The sequence below is a fragment of the Calidris pugnax genome, unplaced genomic scaffold, assembly GCF_001431845.1.
Source record: "Calidris pugnax isolate Ruff unplaced genomic scaffold, ASM143184v1 scaffold195, whole genome shotgun sequence".
NCBI lineage: Eukaryota > Metazoa > Chordata > Aves > Charadriiformes > Scolopacidae > Calidris > Calidris pugnax.
The window spans coordinates 1-21,695 of NW_015090918.1; the positions used below are offsets into that span (position 1 = coordinate 1).

Consider the following 21,695-nt stretch of genomic DNA (forward strand, 5'->3'; position numbering starts at 1 on the left):
GTAATCAATGTAAATAGTAAATATTATCAATTCTTCAGGTTAATTTTTACTTACTTGTTGTTTTGACTCCAGTCACAGCCAAACACAGCAGCTGGATGTTTGTACTTGTGAAGGACCTTGCCGTCAATGGTCCGAACGATACTGAAACCAATTACAATGGAATATTAGGAGGAAAAAAGCATTCTGAGCAGGTTAACCAAAAGCCAAGTTTGATTCTGGGCAAATAAGCCAGATAGAAAAAAAATATACATAAAGCACAGGAGAAATCTTTATTCCTACAGCCCCTCAACTGCAAGGCTAATGATGTATTTCCCAATAAAACATTTAATTGGACTTTGATTTAAGGTCCACGTTCTTTCAGAGGAGCTGTAAAGGTGTCCACAGCGGTACCTCCCTCCTTGAAAGGGCCCTCAGCCCAAAATCTATGTTGCAGCTTTGCTTCAAGGTACTAATAGATCTTTGGGGAATTAAAAAAAATATTGATTGTTTTCTAAAATTCATGTTCATTATGTTTGAGCTGAAATACCATGAGCCGCAAAGGAAAAGAGTGAATAAGGATTTAAAAATGTACCAAAACACAAAACATGCAAAAATGTTCTCAATGGGCATTTGTAAATTTTTACAAATAAACTATTTACTCCTGTAATGGTACAACTGCAATTACTTTGGTCTAACGTAGCGATTCTTAGTCTTTGAAATAACCAACTTTAACAAAATATAATAAATGAAGATAAGTAAAGTGGAATAGTTTTTGAAAACAGTCCTCTAGCTACAAATAAGAAATCTAGATGAATATTTTTGGCTAAATAAAACAAAATAAATCAATATTCAGTTTCTCTATCAGAGTCTTAGACATTACTCCTTTTGCAAACTATTGCTTTATTTCTTTTCTTAAAATCACGAAAAATATATTCTAAAAAGTACAGGAGATGAATATAACCCAAGTTTTGGCCAGTAAGAACAGTTTTTAAATTAATAACTGATAGAAATCAATGTGTCAAAATTTACTGACTTGAGAACTGCATTAGAAATTTTCTTTTTTCTTCCAATAACACTCACCAAAATCCATCACTGCTGCAGGTTGCTATTCTTTTGGAATCTTTATGACTCCAGGCAATGCAGAAGATTCCATTCTTTCCATGCTTCAAAAAATGCAAAATACCTATCAATAAGAAATAATTCACCCCTTTTTTCTCTCATCTATTGACTCATCTTTTTTTTAAATTTTATTCTGCTATGGGCTTTAGCCCTTTTCTCCCAGTAAAGTAACACTTCTAAAACCACATTATAATGAGTCCCCAGTATAACTGGGATATTTGAGATTTTATTCTGCTGCTTTTCTCCCAGTAAAGTAACACTTATAAAACCACATTATAGTGAGTCCCCAGTATAACTGGGATATTTGAGAATATCCAAGTCCAAAAATTGGGACTGAGAAGAGAGACAGTAAAACTGACATTTACTCTCCAGAATCCCAGGGACAAAACCATGTTGAGTTGAAGAATGAGCAACCCATAAGTACAGGGACCTGAAGCTCGAATAAAAGTTCACCCCTGGTTGGAATAATGGAGTCATTGAGCACGAATAATTGTGGTACATGAAAACTTCAGTGGGACATGTTTCAGGATGAGTGTTTTGAGAAAAGATGTTTAGTAGCACAAGTGCAAATCTTCTGAGTGTTAGAACTCAGGAACTCCCAGATGTATGAATGTATATTTGTTTTCTGCCCTCACCCCTCATCTCTCTCTTATTAAAGAGCATCCTTCATCCTGGGGTGGAGATGCCACAGTTAATTTTGGCTGTATATAATCTGAAGATCACAGCTATGTGCTAAGAATACCAAAACCAGAACAGAAAACCACAACACAGTAGGATAGGACAAAGGGGAATGGTCTTAAACTGAAAGAGGGGAGATTGAGGTGGGATCTGGGGAAGAACTTGTTTGGTGGGAGGGTGGTGAGAGCCTGGCCCAGGTTGCCCAGAGAAGCTGTGGCTGCCCCATCCCTGGAGGGGTTCAAGGCCACATTTGTTTTCTGCCCTCATCCTTCATCTCTCTCTTATTAAAGAATATCCTTTATCCTGGGGTGGAGATGCCACAGTTAATTTTGTCTGTATATAATCTGAAGATCACAGCTATGTGCTAAGAATACCAAAAACAGAACAGAAAACCACAACACAGTAGGATAGGACAAAGGGGAATGGTCTTAAACTGAAATAGGGGAGATTGAGCTGAGCTGTGGGGAAGAACTTGTTTGGTGTGAGGGTGGTGAGAGCCTGGCCCAGGTTGCCCAGAGAAGCTGTGGCTGCCCCATCCCTGGAGGGGTTCAAGGGCAGGTTGGAGGGGGCTTGGAGCAACCTGGGCTGGTGGGAGGTGTCCCTGCTCAGGGCACAGAGGGGAGGACTGGATGGTCTTTAAGGTCCCTTCCAATTCTGTGATTCGATGATTAAATAGCTCCTTCTGCCACTAACAATTATGCTACTGCTCCAGGACTTGCAAATGCCTGCACAGATTTCAGCTAAGACAAGGCAAGAGTCTCAATAAGGCCTCCTGCTTGCTGTGGTGCAAACTAGAGCTTTATTGGTCTAAATCCAGGGACTGGATTTTTTTTATGAGCCTTTTGTTTGAAAAGACATCATTTTACATTTTGATACCAGTTTAAAGTCTGTGTGCCCATATACATCCACACACTTAAGAAAGAAACAGCTACACTTCTGCTCTGTATCACTACAGACCAATTTGAAGATAATTGAGACCATCTGGGGCTTCATCATTCTCATATCACAAGTAAAAATTCTTCTGCCTCAGAGATAAACTGGCACCTACGTAACTCTTTCTATAGATTTTTATATTATAGCACCTTTTAAAAACATTAATTTAAACCCATCTTTATTTATTGGCAGTAGAAGGAACGACTGACTTGGATTTCATACAGAGAAAAAGCGATGTGATCTCCTCTTACCTCACTGAACCTGGTTATCATTTTGCCTTTCGGGACGTCCCAGATGAAGGCACCGTTCCGGGATGTCGCCCCTGCGATGCAGTTCAGATCTCCTTGACAGAAAGACATGTGTAAGATCTCACAATAAACATCAGATCCCAACATTGTTTGACTAATATGTTTCTGCTTTACATTCAAGAAATGTAAAATGGAAGACATCAATGACACGTAAACAAGAGCTTTTCGTGGTTTCAGGCCAGTACTTGATACTCAGTCACAAATATCAATCTCCACAAAAGTCTGACCTGCTTTTCTACACTCCTGTTTTGAGGAAAGGACAAAATAAAAGTTGCATTGTTGTAAACCAGTGCTTGGATCTGTAACCACACTCTACAGGGCAGAAAATCTGAATATCTGACTCCATAGTGAGAGCCTGAGAACTGAATTCAGTCCTAATCCAAAAGCCATCAAATTCTTTCTCCTCACCCCAGCGACCCTCTACCCCAATGTAGCTATACTTTTCCTAAATACCTATATGGTACATTTATATATAAGTTTTGACTGTTATTTTACTGTTATTTTATTATTTTATACCACACTTCAGAGGCAGAAAATGCAATCTCTGTAGGAGGAGCCTAGAAAGGCACGTGTATAAGATGGAAAGAGATTCAGGCAGAAGAATAAGAAAAAAAAATTACAAATGGTGGGATGCATTGGATTATATATTAGGAATGAAAATAAATTACAGTACAAGGTGGAGAGGAACTCTCTAGGAGTAAGAAAGAAGCAGGAAAAGTTCTGTCTGGGATGGACAGGAACTTTTGGCCAGGATGGTAAGGAACTGAAGCTGAAAAGGTACTACCTATTCTGACAGGGTAAAAACAGAGCTCATCAGTGATTAGAATCCTACACAAAGGAGGAAGAAAAAGAACTAAATGCATGTTCCACTTTTCCAGCATGAAATAGAATGGGAATTCTTTTAATCAACTCTTCCCATGCAAATAAATCCTCTTCATTGTCTGCATAAGAATTTCTGAAGCACTGAATCCTACAGGGTTCACAGATAAAAGTTCAGTCACGTTTAAACCTTCTAAGATACATTTCTATCTCAAACTAATACTTTTATAACACAAATTGCTGCTGGCCAATGCAAATTCAAAGAACATTCAGACCCAAAGCAAAATATTCTTACCTGGAGCCCAAGAAAGGGAATAAATAACCCCCTCATTACCAGGAGATGTGTAAACCGCTGTTAAAGTATTTATGTCCCAAACTTTTATTGTGCCATCAAATGAAGCTGTAGCAAGAAGATCAGGGTTATCAGGTTTGAATTTGCAATCAAAGATGGTCTCAACATGTCCCTTAAATGAAACAAATATTTAATCCATTTTTATTACATTTGATTTTTTTTTCAAAAGTCCAACTCTAGATCAAACTCTAAAATACATTGTATTACAACCTGTCAGACTAATTACAATTGCCAAAAAACCTGGCTATCAGTTAAAATTAAAAGGCATAAAATAGCTTGGACTATAACTCTCCTTCCTTTCATAGATCATTATTAAAGATAGAAAAATTCTGCCCTAAAACAGAGTGATGCAATGCCTGGGATTTGTTAGCATTTTCCATTGGAACTGAGTTGCTAACACACAGAATTAAAAAGCTAAGCTAAAAAAACAACCAAGAAAAAATAACTTTTCAAAACAGAAGTAATTTTGCCCTTTAGGTAAAAAAGTATCTGACTGAAAAAAGTAAAGCTTTGTATGTGGATCACATTCTAAAAGTTTTCTAGTATTCCACTAATTTTTCTATGTTCTAAATACAGTCTATGCTCTATTGCACTTTAAACTTCAATCCACTAGAAATTTCACATGTTGTTAGTTTTCCAAGATACGCATTTGTAGTATTTAACTTTACACACACAGGAAAACCAGACAATATCTAAGAGGTTTTTTAAGCCTCAGCTTCATTAAGAATGGAAAACAAACACCAACCACCAGCCTCTGTTCACAGGGTGGGAGTAAAGCTGGGAATTATTCACATTTTACCAAGGAAAAGGGAATGGGGGGAAGAGCAAAAGAGCAAAATCCTCAAGAATAACCCAAAGCCCAGTGAAAAAGAGGCTCATGTAAGATGTGCTAAACCCAGTTTGGAATTTCTACTGCAAAGAAGATTTAATAATTTGGTCTTTCTCATTTTAAAGTGAATGACCACCATCTGAGTTGCGTATGTTTTCCCTCTGATTTGACTGGAACTTTTATTCTGGATTGTAGAAAACCCTCCAGATAATATTTCTGAGAAGGCCATCAAATTAAGATTTCAGTTTAAAAAAAACAAACACAAAAACCCAAGACCTTACATCTTTATTTCTGGATGAAAACTCCAGAATACTTAAAAAAGTAGAGAATAACAAGATTCAGTCTTTTTCCCTGAAGATTTACTTTCAACTTGAGAACTGTCACTTTGTTCCCTAGAAATTTAAGACTCTACTAATGACAGAAACTGTTTTACAGAGCTGTGAAGATTTTATTGTCTATTTTTTTGCTGTTAGAAGAAAGTATATAAGCCAAAAAACCTCTCATGCCAAAGACAGAGGGCAAACGTACCAGATCTCTCAGGAAATCCCACTTTTTGGCTCCCATGTCATAAAGGCCCACGTTCAACTTGAGAACTGTCACTAGAAATTTAAGACTCTTCTAATGACAGAAACTGTTTTACAGTGCTGTGAAGATTTCATTGTCTATTTTTTTGCTGTAAGAAGAAAGTATATATGCCAAAAAAACTCTCATGCCAAAGACAGAGGGGAAACGCACCAGATCTCTCAGGAAATCCCACTTTTTGGTTTCAACTTGAGAACTGTCACTTTGTTCCCTAGAAATTTAAGACTCTACTAATGACAGAAACTGTTTTACAGAGCTGTGAAGATTTTATTGTCTATTTTTTTGCTGTTAGAAGAAAGTATATAAGCCAAAAAACCTCTCATGCCAAAGACAGAGGGCAAACGTACCAGATCTCTCAGGAAATCCCACTTTTTGGCTCCCATGTCATAAAGGCCCACTCCACCATCCATGAAGCAGCAGACGGCATGACCAGGAGGGAGGGAAAACGCTTGGTTTTGGGTTAAAGTTGGAGGAGGAACAGCCTCGCTGGTTGAGGACGTATGGTGATTTTTCGTAGGATACTGGGATGAACATGCTGCACAAAATAAAGCAAAAAGATATACACAGGTAAGATTATTTTTATTTTTTTTTCCATTTTATCATAAGTAGCAATTATACAGAGTTAAATGCTTTGCATTCCAATGAGCTTAAAACCAAAAGTAATGGAGAATTCCTGACTGAAGCCTTCCCTCCTAAAGAAGGACCTTATAAAGTGCTTGATGCTTTACACATTTGTCCAGCCCTTGACATCAGAGGGTACTTTGTTTAGTTAATAACTACAGAACTGACCCAAACTTACAGAGATCTACTTGTAACAAGAATCACAAGCAAGATTTTTCTTTACTTGCAGCCACTGCAAGGAATAAAAACAAAAATGACACTTACGCTTTTTCTTTGGAGGGGAACTCAGCACGTGCAAACCATGGAAACCAGTTTTCTTCAATTTAAAATTATCTATAGGTGTTGTACGGGAAACATTCCAAAAACGTAACACTCCAACCTGAGAATCTGAGGTTTAACAAAAACATACCAACCATTTATTTGTTTTATTTATTACTCTCTTTTTACTGTACACAGGTATGCAGTGTAAGGACTGATTTAAGCAAAAATAGTGCAATTAAACTTAGAATCCTAAGAGTTTTATAAGAAGGAATGTCATCTCCATGGCAGTGTCACCATTAACAACAATAATTATTAGCACTAGTTACTTAAACTTTAGTAGATAAACTCTATGGAACCTCTCTCATTTTAAAAGATTCTCAGTGTCTCACTTTCCTTACTCATTAGTTCTTCAATCTAAGGTCTTTGGTGTAGAAAAGAGGCAGGAAATAGAGTCATTTTTTAAAAAAAATCCTTCTAAAAATAGAGCAAGAAAAGCTGGGGAGCATGAAGTGACATCCACTACTAGTACAAGGCATTTTAGTCCTATTCCCAAAGTAACTCTCATCTTTGTTGCTAAAACAGATTAAAATCACTCATTTATATACCCAAGAAAATAAGAAAAAACTGCTCCGTAGTTTCCTGTTCTTTTCTACAGTTTAATGTGCATGAGGAAAATATTTAGTATGAAAAAAACCAGATTAAAGTCACTCATTTATGTACCAAAGAAATAGAAAATAAGAAAAAACTGCTCAGTAGTTTCCTGTTCTTTTCTACAGTTTAATTTTTTCGTACAGGACACGAATGCTGTTATTTGTAGAAATGTTAAGAAACAGAGAGAGAAAATTTGAAGTATCAATGTGGAAGACTAAGACTTCATTACTTTTGTGTATTTTTTTGTACAGTACACGAATGCTGTTATTTGTAGAAATGTTAAGAAACAGAGAGAGAAAATTTGAAGTATCAATGTGGAAGACTAAGACTTCATTACTTTTGTGCAAATAGGGAAAGAAAAGGCTCACCTCCAGTCACAAACATCCCGGGTGCACTAGAAACCCAGGCCAAACACTGAACGGACGCCGCCGCGCTGGGAAAACTAAAGGTTGTGATACAGGAGAGAGATTCAGAATCCACCAGGCGAATGCCGTTGTGTAGATTCGCCACCAGAAGGTAATCTGTTGACAAAGGGTCCCACTCCAGCGCCGTAACTGGGTCCTCTTCATCCGTTCCTTCCAGGGACTCTGGTCTTAAGACGTGTTTCTGATTTTTAGAACCTTTAGGAGGACAAGAAAACAGATTATTATTACAAAATGCTATCAAGTATATCCTTTCCATCTCTCCCTGACATTTTTCGTAGCCCGCTCTACTCTGCACCAGTGAAATGAATGAAGGTGGCTTTGAAATATTTGACTTTAAGTAGTTCTGGCTCCATCAGATCCAATCTTCTTAATACAGCAGGAAATAGAAAGAGCTGTCAGGTTTATCACCATAATTTTATCACAAAGTATGTTAAATCATATACATTGGCCTAACAATTGTCATGAATAAAGGCCTGCACCACAGCTGAAAATATAAGTTATCTGTATTTTCATATAGAGGCAAATTCAGGCAAAACAAAAGCAGTGTGAACTAGAAAAAAATGTGTCGCAGTTAAAAAAATTATGAACAATTGCCTTTAGATTTTTTTCCTCCTCAAAACTACGTGTGCAATTCTGAAGCATTCATAGATTTTGAAGCCAGAACAGGTGGTTAAATATCCAGTTTGACACCTGCATAAGAGACAACATACTTCACTTGATCATCCGTATTATCAAGCACCACAATTTGTAACATCACCTTTATTTCCTGCTTTTTGTTTTTACAGAGAGCTGGCTCTTAGTTTTACATGGCAGTGTGTAGTCCCAACGAATAATTAACAACATAGATCCGTAATTCTGAAGTTGTGATTTTGTATTAAAAAAAAAACCTAAAATTATACCCCTTTTCTGAAATAATGAATTGACAGCTTCCATTGTTCAGTTTTTAATCTAATTTTCAATGTCGATAAAGAATAACGCAATTCTTCCTAATATGACAAAAGCCAAGAGCTACCTAGGTTCCTTAATGACTGATGGAGAACTACACCTATTCTGGTAGACTTAAAAAAAAAAAAGCTGAATATTAAAATAACTCTCACTATGTTTTTCTAGGGAAAATGCTATTAATGAACACTATATCTATGGTAACTTTATAGAACAACTACCAGAAATGGAGGAAATAATTTTAGACTGAATAACAATTAGCAGCATAAACTGGTTTCTCCATTCCATTTATATTTGTGTATAAGACAGCAGTTGTCTCTTTTGAAACATCAGGAATAACAACAGGAATAATATCAGAAATACCAGATAAATCCTTTAAATTTGCCAAAACCTTTGGGATTTCCTCCTTCTTTAACAGTGTCCCCGGCTTACTTTTCAGTGCAGATTTTTGCTGAATGAAAAATCACCATTCAAGTGAAAACCAAGCACTGACAACAAAGCAGAATTGTCATTTTTCAGGTAGCTTTACAAGAATTAAAAGCAAAAAGCCCTCAAGCGATCCAAGCCAGTCCCAAGAAAGCCCAACCAGCTGGTGGGGAGCATGGACATTGAGGAGCTGCTCAGTTCTCCCCGGGCTCCACAGAAGAGAGTAGAAGCAAAGCTGATGGAAACCCCAACTGTTAAATTTTATTTTCCATTAAAAGATGACACCAGCCCTGTGAATCATTCAGCGGTGCTTATTTGGAGAACAAATGAAAGGTGAACTAGGACAGGACACTTGGCTCTTCATGACTGCACTGTGTTTCTTTGAAAATAGGGTACTAATCTTAAATCCTGGGATGTTTTTATTTCACATTAAATGTTCTGCTACAACATTTGATGGCCTGGAGTTAATTAAAAGAAAATACAGCCATGAGAGAAAAACCTGAATAGATAATGATGAAAAAAAACAGTTGTCATTTACTAATTATGCAGCAGTGACTCACAGCTAAGCAGAAAGAGTAGAGCCTCCCAGTCAGGAGTCAATCACAGCCAGCTCCCAAGCAATGAACCTGTGGATGCTCAGGTTCTCTCAAATATAAGATATACATATAAAAATAAATGTTTTACCGTATCAGTTTTTACCTGGCTGAAAAACAGACAGGCTCCCATCAGTATGTCCAAACACTACTTTTCCTTTTTTCTTTGGATGCCACCGAAAGAGACTGATATCTGACAAGAAACTATGTGCTTCCCTGTGCACCATCACCCCACTGTCGGGTCCTGAGATTGTCCAAATGTACAAGGGACCTCTGTGGGACACAAAGGCCACCGTGTCCCCGGCATTCCAGCACCAGCTCAGGGAGGCAGGGATTCCTGAAACACACAGGGAAACCGTGTAAGGACCAGGATATGAAATTCAGTGTATCACTGCTTGGCCCAGTATCAGTACATTGGCTAGAAAAGCTGTAGAAATAATTATTCTTCTACATAAAAACGATTAGATTAAATTTAGACAACAGTGGGAACATCTTATGGTGTAAAAGTAAACATATATCTATAGGCAGGAAGCAGAATTATTTCCCAAATTATTGTAATACTACTTTGATGGGCTCTATTTTATGATACCTGTACTTAATTTCAATCACAGACCTGGTAAAATACTGAAACCTTTAAGATGTCTATTTTTGCGAAACATAATGAAATTTAAATTAGAGCCAAATATAACAGAGGCAGATATTTGTGAACAAAATTAGAAAGGCAGCTCTGTAATCGAAGGGAACTCTGATGGCTTCCTTCTGGTTATATGACAGTTAATTCAGCTGCCCAACACCCAACTGCTGGCATTCCAGTCTAAGGGTTTTTGAGCTTAAAATCTCCATCTCATCATCCTCTTAATTTCAGAGTGGGCGTCTGAAGAAATAAATGACAGTAACACAAACTCCTCAAGCTGAAAATCCAAACTTAAACTGCTTAGAGTTTACTCTATATGAAGTATTTCTGACACCTGTGGGTGAAAAAGCTGCGTGGATCAAACAGATCTCTGTGTCTGAAATACCTTTTGTATTGTCCAGCCTGGCCACGACTTTCTGCTCAGGCACATTCCAGATAATCACTAAGCTGTCTGCACTGGCACTTGCAAACACGTCAGGGTTGTGGGGACACCACGTGTCTGAAGAAATAAATGACAGTAAGACAAACTCCTCAAGCTGAAAATCCAAACTGAAACTGCTTAGAGTTTACTCAATATGAAGTATTTCTGACACCTGTGGATGAAAAAGCTGCGTGGATCAAACAGATCTCTGTGTCTGAAATACCTTTTGTATTGTCCAGCCTGGCCACGACTTTCTGCTCAGGCACATTCCAGATAATCACTAAGCTGTCTGCACTGGCACTTGCAAACACGTCAGGGTTGTGGGGACACCACGAGATGGCTGTGATCGTCTTCTTATGCTCAGACATAATTGCCCGCAGCTTGAATTCATTGTACCGGTGATCCAGCTACACAAAACAGAAAATTCATTTTAGAAATACATCTTTTGTAAACTCATTTTAAGTACTGTTGGGCTGAAGAATAATTCCTAGAACAGCATTAGACGTACAGATGAATTTATAGTGGATTTAACAATTGTCAATCCTGACATCTCAATAAATTAAATTCTCGATATTCAATATTCTCAAATATTCAGAAATATCTGTGTCTGAAATACCTTTTGTATTGTCCAGCCTGGCCACGACTTTCTGCTCAGGCACATTCCAGATAATCACTAAGCTGTCTGCACTGGCACTTGCAAACACGTCAGGGTTGTGGGGACACCACGAGATGGCTGTGATCGTCTTCTTATGCTCAGACATAATTGCCCGCAGCTTGAATTCATTGTACCGGTGATCCAGCTACACAAAACAGAAAATTCATTTTAGAAATACATCTTTTGTAAACTCATTTTAAGTACTGTTGGGCTGAAGAATAATTCCTAGAACAGCATTAGACGTACAGATGAATTTATAGTGGATTTAACAATTGTCAATACCTGACTTCTTAATAAATTAAATTCTCAATATTCAATATTCTCAAATATTCAGAAATATTCTCAATGTTCTCAAATTCTCAACAAATTTAAATTTTACTTGGACAGAAAAGACACTGGCCCAGGTTGCCCAGAGAACCTGTAAATTAAAATTTGACTTGGACAGAAAAGACACTGGAACAGGTTGCCCAGAGAAGTTGTGGATGCCCCATCCCTGGAGGGGTTCAAGGCCAGGTTGGAGGGGGCTTGGAGCAACCTGGGCTGGTGGGGGGTGTCCCTGCCCAGGGCAGGGGGGTGGTAACACGATGATCTTTAAGGTCCTTTTGAACTCTAACCATTCTATGATTCTATGAGATTTTATGATTCTATGAAATATAAAGTTTACATCAATCTTTTGCACTAGCTTTACATAACAAGGAGAAAAAATAATATGGAAGAGGTATCTTGAATGGAAGACTGAGATTTACACAAACATCATCTCAGCAGCAACCATACATTGATGGAAAGGGTTCAAAGTGAGACAGACAACAGCGTAAAAATGTAACTATCTTGTTAAATAAAGCTAATTTTACCTGATAAATATAAATAGCAAGGGTAGCACAGTAGGCAAATCTGTCCCCACTGGCAGCACACACATCCTTGTTCCATGGCTGACATCCAGCAGCTAAAAGTCCCACTTGTTTCACCTGCGACATTTTTGCCTTGAAAAGAGAAATTCATTAGATTTCCACAAGGTGACGGGATGTTAAAGAATAGAATAATACATTTTTGTTCCCATAAATAATGTATACATATGTCCCTTAAAAATATAGCTAGCCTTTATGTTTTAGCAGGAACATCTTGTGTTTACGAGGTACAAATGAACGTAGCTGGAATAAGGCCAAGCAGATTTTCGGAGGCTTCAGTGCTAAAAAGAAGGGGATTTTAATATCATCCACAGGAATCTGTTTGGGAGGAAAAAACTGAGGTTGCCAATGATGCTCAGGTAGACCCCAGCCTGCAACAGTGGGGTGATGCAAACCGAAGAATAAGGTTTCACAGTGCTGCAAGAAGGATTCACCACTTCTGCAAAGAAGTGAAATCAAATCCAAACAAGGCTCTGGGAGCACGACTGAAGGTACTGCCCCCACACAGGATATTTAGATGACCTTCTTCACCTTCTTCAGATGTATGACTTCAGCAGGGCTTCTTATCTGCCTGGGATATCTACTTGGCAGATAAATAGTAATGAATAAATATAAGAAGAAATCTCCATGAGATTATAAGTCTCTCTCTTTCACTTTGGAAAGTGTGAAAGAAAAAAAAAATTGAGAGAGACTTATTTTGGGTGCTTCTTCAGCAGAAGACGAGAACCAGATTGAAGGTTTGGGACTAGTCATCTCAAAGATACCATTGGCTGTAGTTACAGTGTTTGAAGATTCTGAGTTCTAAATGCCTAAAGAAAATGAAATACCCACGTTTGGCTTCTGAAAATGTTGGTAAAGGAGACGGTGCAACAACAGAACAAAAATGTAGAGAAAAATAAGTTACAAAATACAGCTCTGCTGCAGATAGTGCTTTGGCTGTTGGACTTGCTTTCTGCCAACAGCCTTAATTTTTCTGACTTCTGCAGCAAATAAATTAGAGATTCTAGAGAGAACAGTTCCATAAATTGCATCCCCTTGCAGTTTATTGACAATCCAACTCATGTTATAAATTACAAGTCCTGCAGAAAGAAATTTATCTTATCATTTAAAGACTCATCTTCATCACCACAAAGTGATAAAAAATAGACTCCAAATTTCTGATTTTGCCATTTAATATAATTGCAAGGTTGTGCGATTAGAGTATCAATCACATATATTCAGAAATACTTGGATTTAGGGCATTCCAAACTGCACCACAGACTTTTCCCAGTCACAATGAAAAAATAACTGGCTTTTTTGAAATTAAAGTCATCCTGTTGATTATATTACAATTGACTAAAATATGGAATAATCCCTGGAACCAGAACTCTCTTTTTCCACTCTTGATTCCAGGGAGAATTACAGTTAAAACAACAGGTACGTCAGCAAACAAATAAGGACCATGAAAAAAGCCACGGAGAAGTAGAAGAGAATTAGATGTTCAATATTGGATTATCGTAGGCTGAGTTTGTAGGTTTACCATATATGAGAATGATTAAAGTGAACATTTTTTTAGACACCGAGAGTGCACAAATATTGATTTCACAATAGGAAAAGATTTGTCTCATTTTGTACAGATCCTCTTTTTAACCATCTCATACGGGAGCTAAGAAGTTCCTGATTTGATGAAGTTTAATCTGTAAGAAAACATTATCTTAAATCTTGTTTAATGTGCAGTTTGATTACCAGTAAGATGCACTGTAACATTAAGACATCTTACAGATGCTAAAGCAGAATTCCACAAGTGTTTCTTTCAGTGTAACAACAGATTTGATTTGTAGGATTCTGCAGTTATTTGTGTTTTTAAAAAAATTCCTGTTAATATATTTGGTAGATCTTCCTTTTTGCCTTGATATGAGAAGAAGAATCACGTGGCTATCAAATTATTTCAGCCTAGTTCTGAATGGATGTCTGTAAGAATTACTGGATATGTCACATTAAGTACTATATTTAAAATAGAAGGCAACATTTGTCTTTGTTCTACATTAACATTAAAGACAAATGGTAACTTTAATGTTTTTTGAAGAAATTCACCAGCAGAAGCCAAATTCACAAGTTTAATTTAAAACAACCATTTTTAATAATGAACTATTTTTCTTCAAGTCTGCTATTCAAATGAAAATGTCTCATAAGATCAAGACTCAGGTTAAAAATGCTCAGTATTTCACTGAGTTAATTCATGCTTAAGAAGCATTATTAAACTTTGATTCTTCATATAGACTTTTCCTATTTAAGTATATGCAAAAAAAATTACATCTGTAAAATATTGAGCTCTATTACAGCAAGGAATTGTCACATTATTTACTAGTATTTGCTGTTTTAAACTTGTTAATATTTCCTTGTAATGAGTTATATATACAGTTTTACAAGAAAACCTGTAATTAAGAAGCAGCATTTGCTTCGTAATTCAGTACAATGGTACCTAGAAGAAATGACAATTGTGTGGCATACTGACTGTTATTCTCTTTTATTCTCATTTATTCTCTTTAATCATGCTTCAAAGCAGGCTCCTGCAGGTCTTCTCTGACATTATAGATTTCTGTTGAACAGGCTTATAGTAGAAGGGAGAAAGCAGCATTCATCAGAGGAAAATGGCAAAAAATTAGAAATGCAGCAGAACTGAATAAATATATATATGCATTATTTCCCACATGTTGCATTTTATTTTTTTTACAATGGAAATTTTTCATACTTTCTTAAAAAAGGCATTTTATTTCAAAATAGGGGATGTACAAGTAATTATATTGGACTCTTTAAGTATACACTGACAAAACCTGTGCATGTAAAAACTGCCTGGGAAAGCTGTCAAAGGATGCCCAGTTTCCAAGGAGATGAAGGGAAGAGGGAGGACAACAAAACCTTTTATTTGCAATTGGCATGAGCAGCAACATGCTAAGTCCTTCCTTGTTGCTAAATATAGAAAAAAACCCACATTAAACTGAAATTCTGTATACCATAGAGTTAATATTATTTAAAAATAACAACTGAATGGACTAGATACATAGACATGGCTATATATCAATAACTTAAAGATAAATGCCTAATAATCCCTACCTTAGCATAGGTATCATGTTTTGTAAACCACTTAAGAATGTCCATGTTCATTCCAATACCTCGCTGCTCCCCAAACTGCAAAATCTTGCTCTGGTTGTAGAAGGAAATCACTTTACTTGACAGCTGAAGGAACTAAACCTTGATGTTGGCAGCATAAAGCAGTTCAGAAAGGATGCAGGAGAGGAGAGGGAGCATTGTGTTGCACCACACACGAGCCGGCACTCTCAGTAGCCTGGCAACTGCGGCTCTTTAACAGGCACCATTTTAATTTTCATTTTAACCCAACTCCTTTTTTTTTTTTTCCCTGCTTCAGCCATGCAGCGTATTTCATCACTTGTTGCATTTCCTGATTGCACGACAACAATACAAAATAAGAATAGCTTTCAAATCCACCCTTTACTTGCATGTTATAATTATTAATAACTTTATCTCCATCAAGCACAACCAATAAAATCTGATTATATCATTAGCGATCGTGGTCCATATGGTGTATGACCCGTCCAAATGAGTCCATATTCAATATGGCACACATGCAAAAATTAATATACTCTCTCCTTACACTAATCAACATGCTTCTAAATATACAAACCCCTCGTTTCTGAACAGCTACAGAAGTGTTCGTGTCCTCTGCTTCTGTTTTGGGGACATTCAAACCCTGCCTGGTCACGTTCCTGTGCGACCTGCTCTGGGTGACCCTGCTCTGGCAGGGGGTTGGACTGGATGATCTCCAGAGATCCCTTCCAACCCCATAGCATCCTGTGTTTCTGTGTTCATTCTACTCTAACTATTTTCCAATTAAATTTGTATATTTTCTTCCTTTGATGATCTGAAAGGTCCCTCCCAACCCAGACAATTCTGCTTCTATCATTCTGTCACTCCTGTACGTTTGACATAGAAAACTGCTATTTCTCATCCAAACTAGCATCCCCAAGTACCAGTATTTTTGTCGCTATACCAATGATAATGTAATAATTAAAGATTTTCTTTAGTGATATAAAGATGATGTCTCCTTAAAGACATGGGCCATATTCACCCATCTTTGTGGGAAAATCAATTGGAGATGAAAATGTGACCTGTGAGCCAGAGAGATTCAAATTCATTCCACAGTTTGAAGCACCAGATAATGGTCAACTCTTTTTAAAAACATGAAGGTCTTCCAACCTACCAAGAAATCTTGATGTGTCTGCAGGATGCAGCAGAGACCAACCTCTTCCTGACTGCGCCTGCCTCAACAGCACCAAGTCTCACGTAAGAACATAAACATCATTAGTCCTAGGCCTCTCCCAACGGGGCTGGAAACCACCAAGCACCTTATAGCCATGTTAAAAAATTAAATTATGATTATTATGTCCAGACCCATGACATAAAAGATAATTGAAAACATTCTAGTAGATACTCAACTTAAAAGCCAACAGACATATCAAATTTACTAAGACTAAACAGAGCAATGAATTTTCCAAAAATTTCAATGTTTCTGGAAGCAGCATTTGAGAAGTTAATACATTTTCTAAATTCTACTCTGTGCTATTTATCCATTACATTTAAATATATTTATATCTACTACTTTATGAATCTGGGGAATCTCAAAAGTAAAAGTAAGCACATCAGAAGAGGAGAATAAATCTTACACTATGAAAAATTTGACAGTATGCATATTGTCAAAGATCAGCTGTGATGGATTTTAATAGATCCATAGGGAAAAAAAGGTTAGAAACAAAGAAACAGATGGCAGTGCCATATTTGTTATAATTCCTTAAGAACCAGATATCCCAATATCAGTTGAGCTACTGCCCTTAAACAAAAATTCTTCCTATTTTGCGTGGAATACAAAAAAATGCTAAAGAATTTTCAGTTCTTGATGTGGAAAATCGAACTGCAGTTGCTAATGGAGGTTCTTAGTGAGACTGTGCACACACAACCCTCAAGCAACTCCTTCTGGGCAAAAGATGAGCCAAGACTGACTACTTTAATCACGACAATCACAATGTAGAATAATTATGTAGGTTTATTGGACAAGTGCCTTTGGAATTTCAGTAAGGTCCTTCAAGAACCCCAGAAGCCTTGGCTGGACTCTTGCAACCAGCATTTGCAGATGACATCTCCTAATTAATTAACGATAATTAACGATAATCCAGCAAGTGTTCAGTTATGCACCCACTGACTAGGAAAAGAACACTATTGTTTAAAAGATCATTCTAAATGAACAAGTGTTCTACTAGCGTTCACAGCATTTTAAACCTCCATAATAAACTCAGAGCCAAATTATTACTGGAATTGAGGTAACCACAGTATCTCTGCCTTCACAAGGGAAGAAGTTGTGGACCTCTCACTGAAGTCTGGAAAGAGTTTGGATTGGAAATCACAGCCTGAGATTGAATTTTACATGAACAAACACTTATTTTAAATTAAAAGCAAATATATTAATCCAAGATAGATACCTAAGGCATTTTAACATTAGAAAGCCATAACTTGGGGTCTTAAAAAGGAGTGGTTGTGACACTCTTGACTACGCTACTTGTACAGTTTATCTAGAATATTCTTTGTTGTGCAACCTCTAAAATCTAAAGAGCAACACCAGGGTTTGAAACAGAGCATGGAGAAATGCTGGTATTTCTACCAATACATCACCAGTAACGTTGAACTGGCTACCTAATTCACCCAAGACATTGTATCTGTCAAAGCACTGGTTAGTCATATGGTACCAGAAATCTAGTTTCCAGACACAAAGAAATACATACAACCACGTCTGATCTCAGTACAAAGCATCTAAGAGCCTCCGTAAGAATTTGAGTCTCATCTTCCATCCCAGAGCTACCAGAACCACTAGAAGATGGCTTTTCTGCTGGCCAACTGCCAAGAGGACACTTCCGATTTCAGATAAAGTTACCTCTTGACATGTCTCACAGCCAAATCCCTGAGGATTAATATATTAATATCTTTATTAAAAGATAACTCTGCATCTGAAACATTCTTATCTTGAGTGAGATAAAATGAGAACAGAGGAAAAGTATTAAAATCTGCTCTTTTTAAATACTTACAAGCATATGACTGGCATTACCAAGTAATAGACAGTAATACAATTAAAGCTGTTTCAGCAGCATCTTCCCCATCCTGATTCGAGAGCTGAGAACATACTATCAAAATGAGAAATAGAAACTACAGAAACAGGTGGTTACATAAAAAAAGCTCGATACAGTGAAAGAAACGTGACTTATACTCCCTTCCCACCACTGATCTATGAAAGCAGCAGCAGATCAGCTTGCCCAAGGCACACAGTTAATAAACGTTAAAAAAAGCCAAGAAATCCTGCAATGGTTGCTATAGTAACGACTCCTCCTCCTTGGAAAAACGTTAATAAAAATATACAGATACCCAAGGTACAACTTGGAAATGACCCTGGGTGAATTTAACACCTCCCAAATATTTTTGTTTTACTCAATTACTGCTTATAATTATTTTCGTTTGCTCCATGCACAATAGATTAATTCCTCCTAAGACAATAAAGTTAAATGCTTCATTTCTATCTCATTGCATATTAAAGATTTACTACTCATTAAATTATGCAACCTCAAAAATGCAAATAGGTGGCCACCAAACTTTCAATATCTTTTATCCAGCTGGCAACATTAATTTTCAAAAACCTCATTTTAGATGTGTTTATCTATGATTCAAAACCTCATTAAAGCTACTAAAAAATCACTTCTTAGTATTGCTATGGGAATATTACTTTTGGTACTAGTAATAAAACAAACAGCAGCTTACAGAAGAGAAATATAAAGGAAGTAAAAAGAGAAAAATATTAATTTAAACAATTCTTACTCGTTGTTGTCCTTCATACCAATCATCTTCATCAAACCAGTGGGAAATATAAGCCATCCAAGCCATGACAGAAGGCACAGTTGAATAAAAAGCACAGAACCTGAACACATGTAAGTACAAGCTGAACTCTGTGATCTGATTCTACATTAATAAGCTTGACATTCATAAATAGACAATCAGAAATACTTTTAGCAGCAATTAAAATGTGTTGGATTCTGAACTGGAAAACAGAAATCAGCACTAAAACAATAACTAAATAATATCAATATATTAAATTCAAGCAGGTTAAGGCTTCAAACACTAAAAGAATTACTAAATAATATATTCCAGTATATTAAATTCAAGCAGGTTAAGGCTTCAAGCTTGATTTTACACCGCTCCTGAGCTCTGAAAATGAGGCACTCTTTGAGTCATTCTTTTTGGTCTCCTAAAAAATGCTTTTCCTTTTTTTTTCCCCAATGTCCTGTCTGTAAGAAACGTGGTTCAGTGCACAAAAGCTTGGACTGAAATATAAAATCCCTTCAGAATCAGTGATGTTTTGGTTGTGCAGGGAGTGGTTTCCACTGGCACAGTAGGAGGGGCCATGATTATCGCAAGTGCCCAACATCTTTTATTTAACATTTTTTTTTAAAAAAAAGGGGAAAAAGAAAGAAAGAGAAGAAGATTTGCATCTCCGTTGTTCGCAGCCAGCAGAGCCTGAAGGGCTCAGCTACTGGTTGGGAAATGTAAAAAGCCTAATTTTCACTAATTCATCGGAATGCATCTGCTTCTTTCCTCTCCCTGGGGAGTGTTTCACGGATGTGAGTGTATTTATCCCTCCTGCAGCGAGTTCTCCCGTTCTGGGATGCTGCCAGCTTTCACCTCAGATTTCTCAGCACATTCTACCGATGGAAACAAGAGGTAAAAGGAGGCACAGAAGCCGTACTGCTCACCCACAGCTCAACGGTGCTGTTTAGGAGACATTAGCACAGAAACCTTCCCGGCTGCGCAGTCGCAGCAACTAGCAAATCCTCAACAGAGATTACAGAGACCTAAAAAAACCCCAATTTCTTAAGAAATCTAGAAGCCAGACATCCTCTGTACCGGATTAAAGAGCCGTTTCCCAAAATTCGTAATATAATAAATGCAAAAGCTGGACTGTGAAGTCAATTGTTCAACCAAGAAATAAACAATGCAAAGTAGGAAAAGAAGAGCTGGAAGTTCCAGATATTAACTGGAGTTACTGGACAACACGATTTACCATTTCCAAAGAGCAGTTCAGGGTCATTACTAGTCCCACTCTACACCCACTTTTTCTACAAGAAAAGCAGTGGTACTTTTCCTTTCCAACCTCTTACTCAGGAATTACGACACCAAGGGGAAAAAAAAAGCCAACAAACCACACACAACAAATAATAAAAATTTAAATCAAGACTCCCACCCCAAGAACATACAGAGGAACTTCCCACTGTCAACATGATTTACCATTTCCAAAGAGCAGGTCAGTGTCATTACTAGTCCCACTCTACACCCAGCAGGGAAATAAAGAAAAGCAGTGGTACTTTTCCTTTCCAACCTCTTACTCAGGAATTACAACACCGAGGCAAAAAAAATAAATAAAAATTTAAATAATAAAAATTTAAATCAAGAGTCCCACCCCAAGAACATACAGAGGAACTTCCCACTGTGCTGCTGAATTTTTTCCACATTTCTTGCCCTTTGAGACTTCGGCTCAAACATAAACAATGGAAAAAGCATATAAATGCACGGTCTCATTAACTATATGGGAAATATAGGATTAATTGAGACACCTCTATTCATAAGACTGAGGAAATCATAGAATGGTTAGAGTTGGAAGGACACCAAGGGGAAAAAAAAAGCCAACAAACCACACACAACAAATAATAAAAATTTAAATCAAGACTCCCACCCCAAGAACATACAGAGGAACTTCCCACTGTGCTGCTGAATTTTTTCCACATTTCTTGCCCTTTGAGACTTCGGCTCAAACATAAACAACGGAAAAAGCATATAATTGCACGGTCTCATTAACTATATGGGAAATATAGGATTAATTGAGACACCTCTATTCATAAAGCTGAGGAAATCATAGAATGGTTAGAGTTGGAAAGGACCATAAAGATCATCAAGTTCCAACCCCCCCCTGCAGGGACACCTCCCACTACAGGAGGCTGCTCAAAGCAACCCTATCCATGGTCTACAGGTGGCTGCTCAAAGCAACCCTATCCATGGTCTATGACTAAATGATAAAAATCTTACTGATGTACCGCTCCTATAAACAAAAAACTTACAATTTTTTGAACAAATCCTATCTCTGTTTTTACTGCTTGTTACACCCCAAAATCATGGTTTCAAATAAATTAAGCCCAGTGCATTTAGCCTTCGCTTTCACGCTGCTCTTTGCTTGATAAGGGCACATAGAATCAGAATCTTGAGCAAAACACCAGTGAAGGATGAATGAAACTACATACACTAAATATTACTAAGAAAAAATATAAAATCTCAAGGTATGCCATTCCTTAATTTTTTATAATTAACATTAATCTTATTAAATGTAGTATGCATTTAACCTGAAGTCTGGTTGGTACATCTAGTTAAGTGTTCTTTGTTCTCACTTTTAAGAACAACAAAATGATGTCAAAGTCAAAAA

At 37.1% G+C, this 21,695-nt stretch overlaps 1 protein-coding gene across 1 annotated transcript; it reads right to left on the reverse strand.

Annotated features, from left to right (window-relative positions):
• Positions 1-50: 50 nt before the first annotated feature.
• On the reverse strand, positions 51-19,250 carry LOC106892474 (WD repeat-containing protein 17-like). Its single transcript, XM_014949700.1, has 11 exons — positions 19,046-19,250; positions 12,080-12,208; positions 11,190-11,373; positions 9,625-9,855; positions 7,501-7,752; positions 6,485-6,607; positions 5,947-6,134; positions 4,132-4,300; positions 2,961-3,052; positions 1,060-1,142; positions 51-141 (listed from the first exon to the last, which is right to left on the reverse strand). Exons 1-11 carry the CDS (start codon positions 19,109-19,111, stop codon positions 51-53), a joined length of 1,608 nt encoding a protein of 535 aa, XP_014805186.1. The 5' UTR covers positions 19,112-19,250.
• Between the last annotated feature and the right edge of the window lie 2,445 nt (positions 19,251-21,695).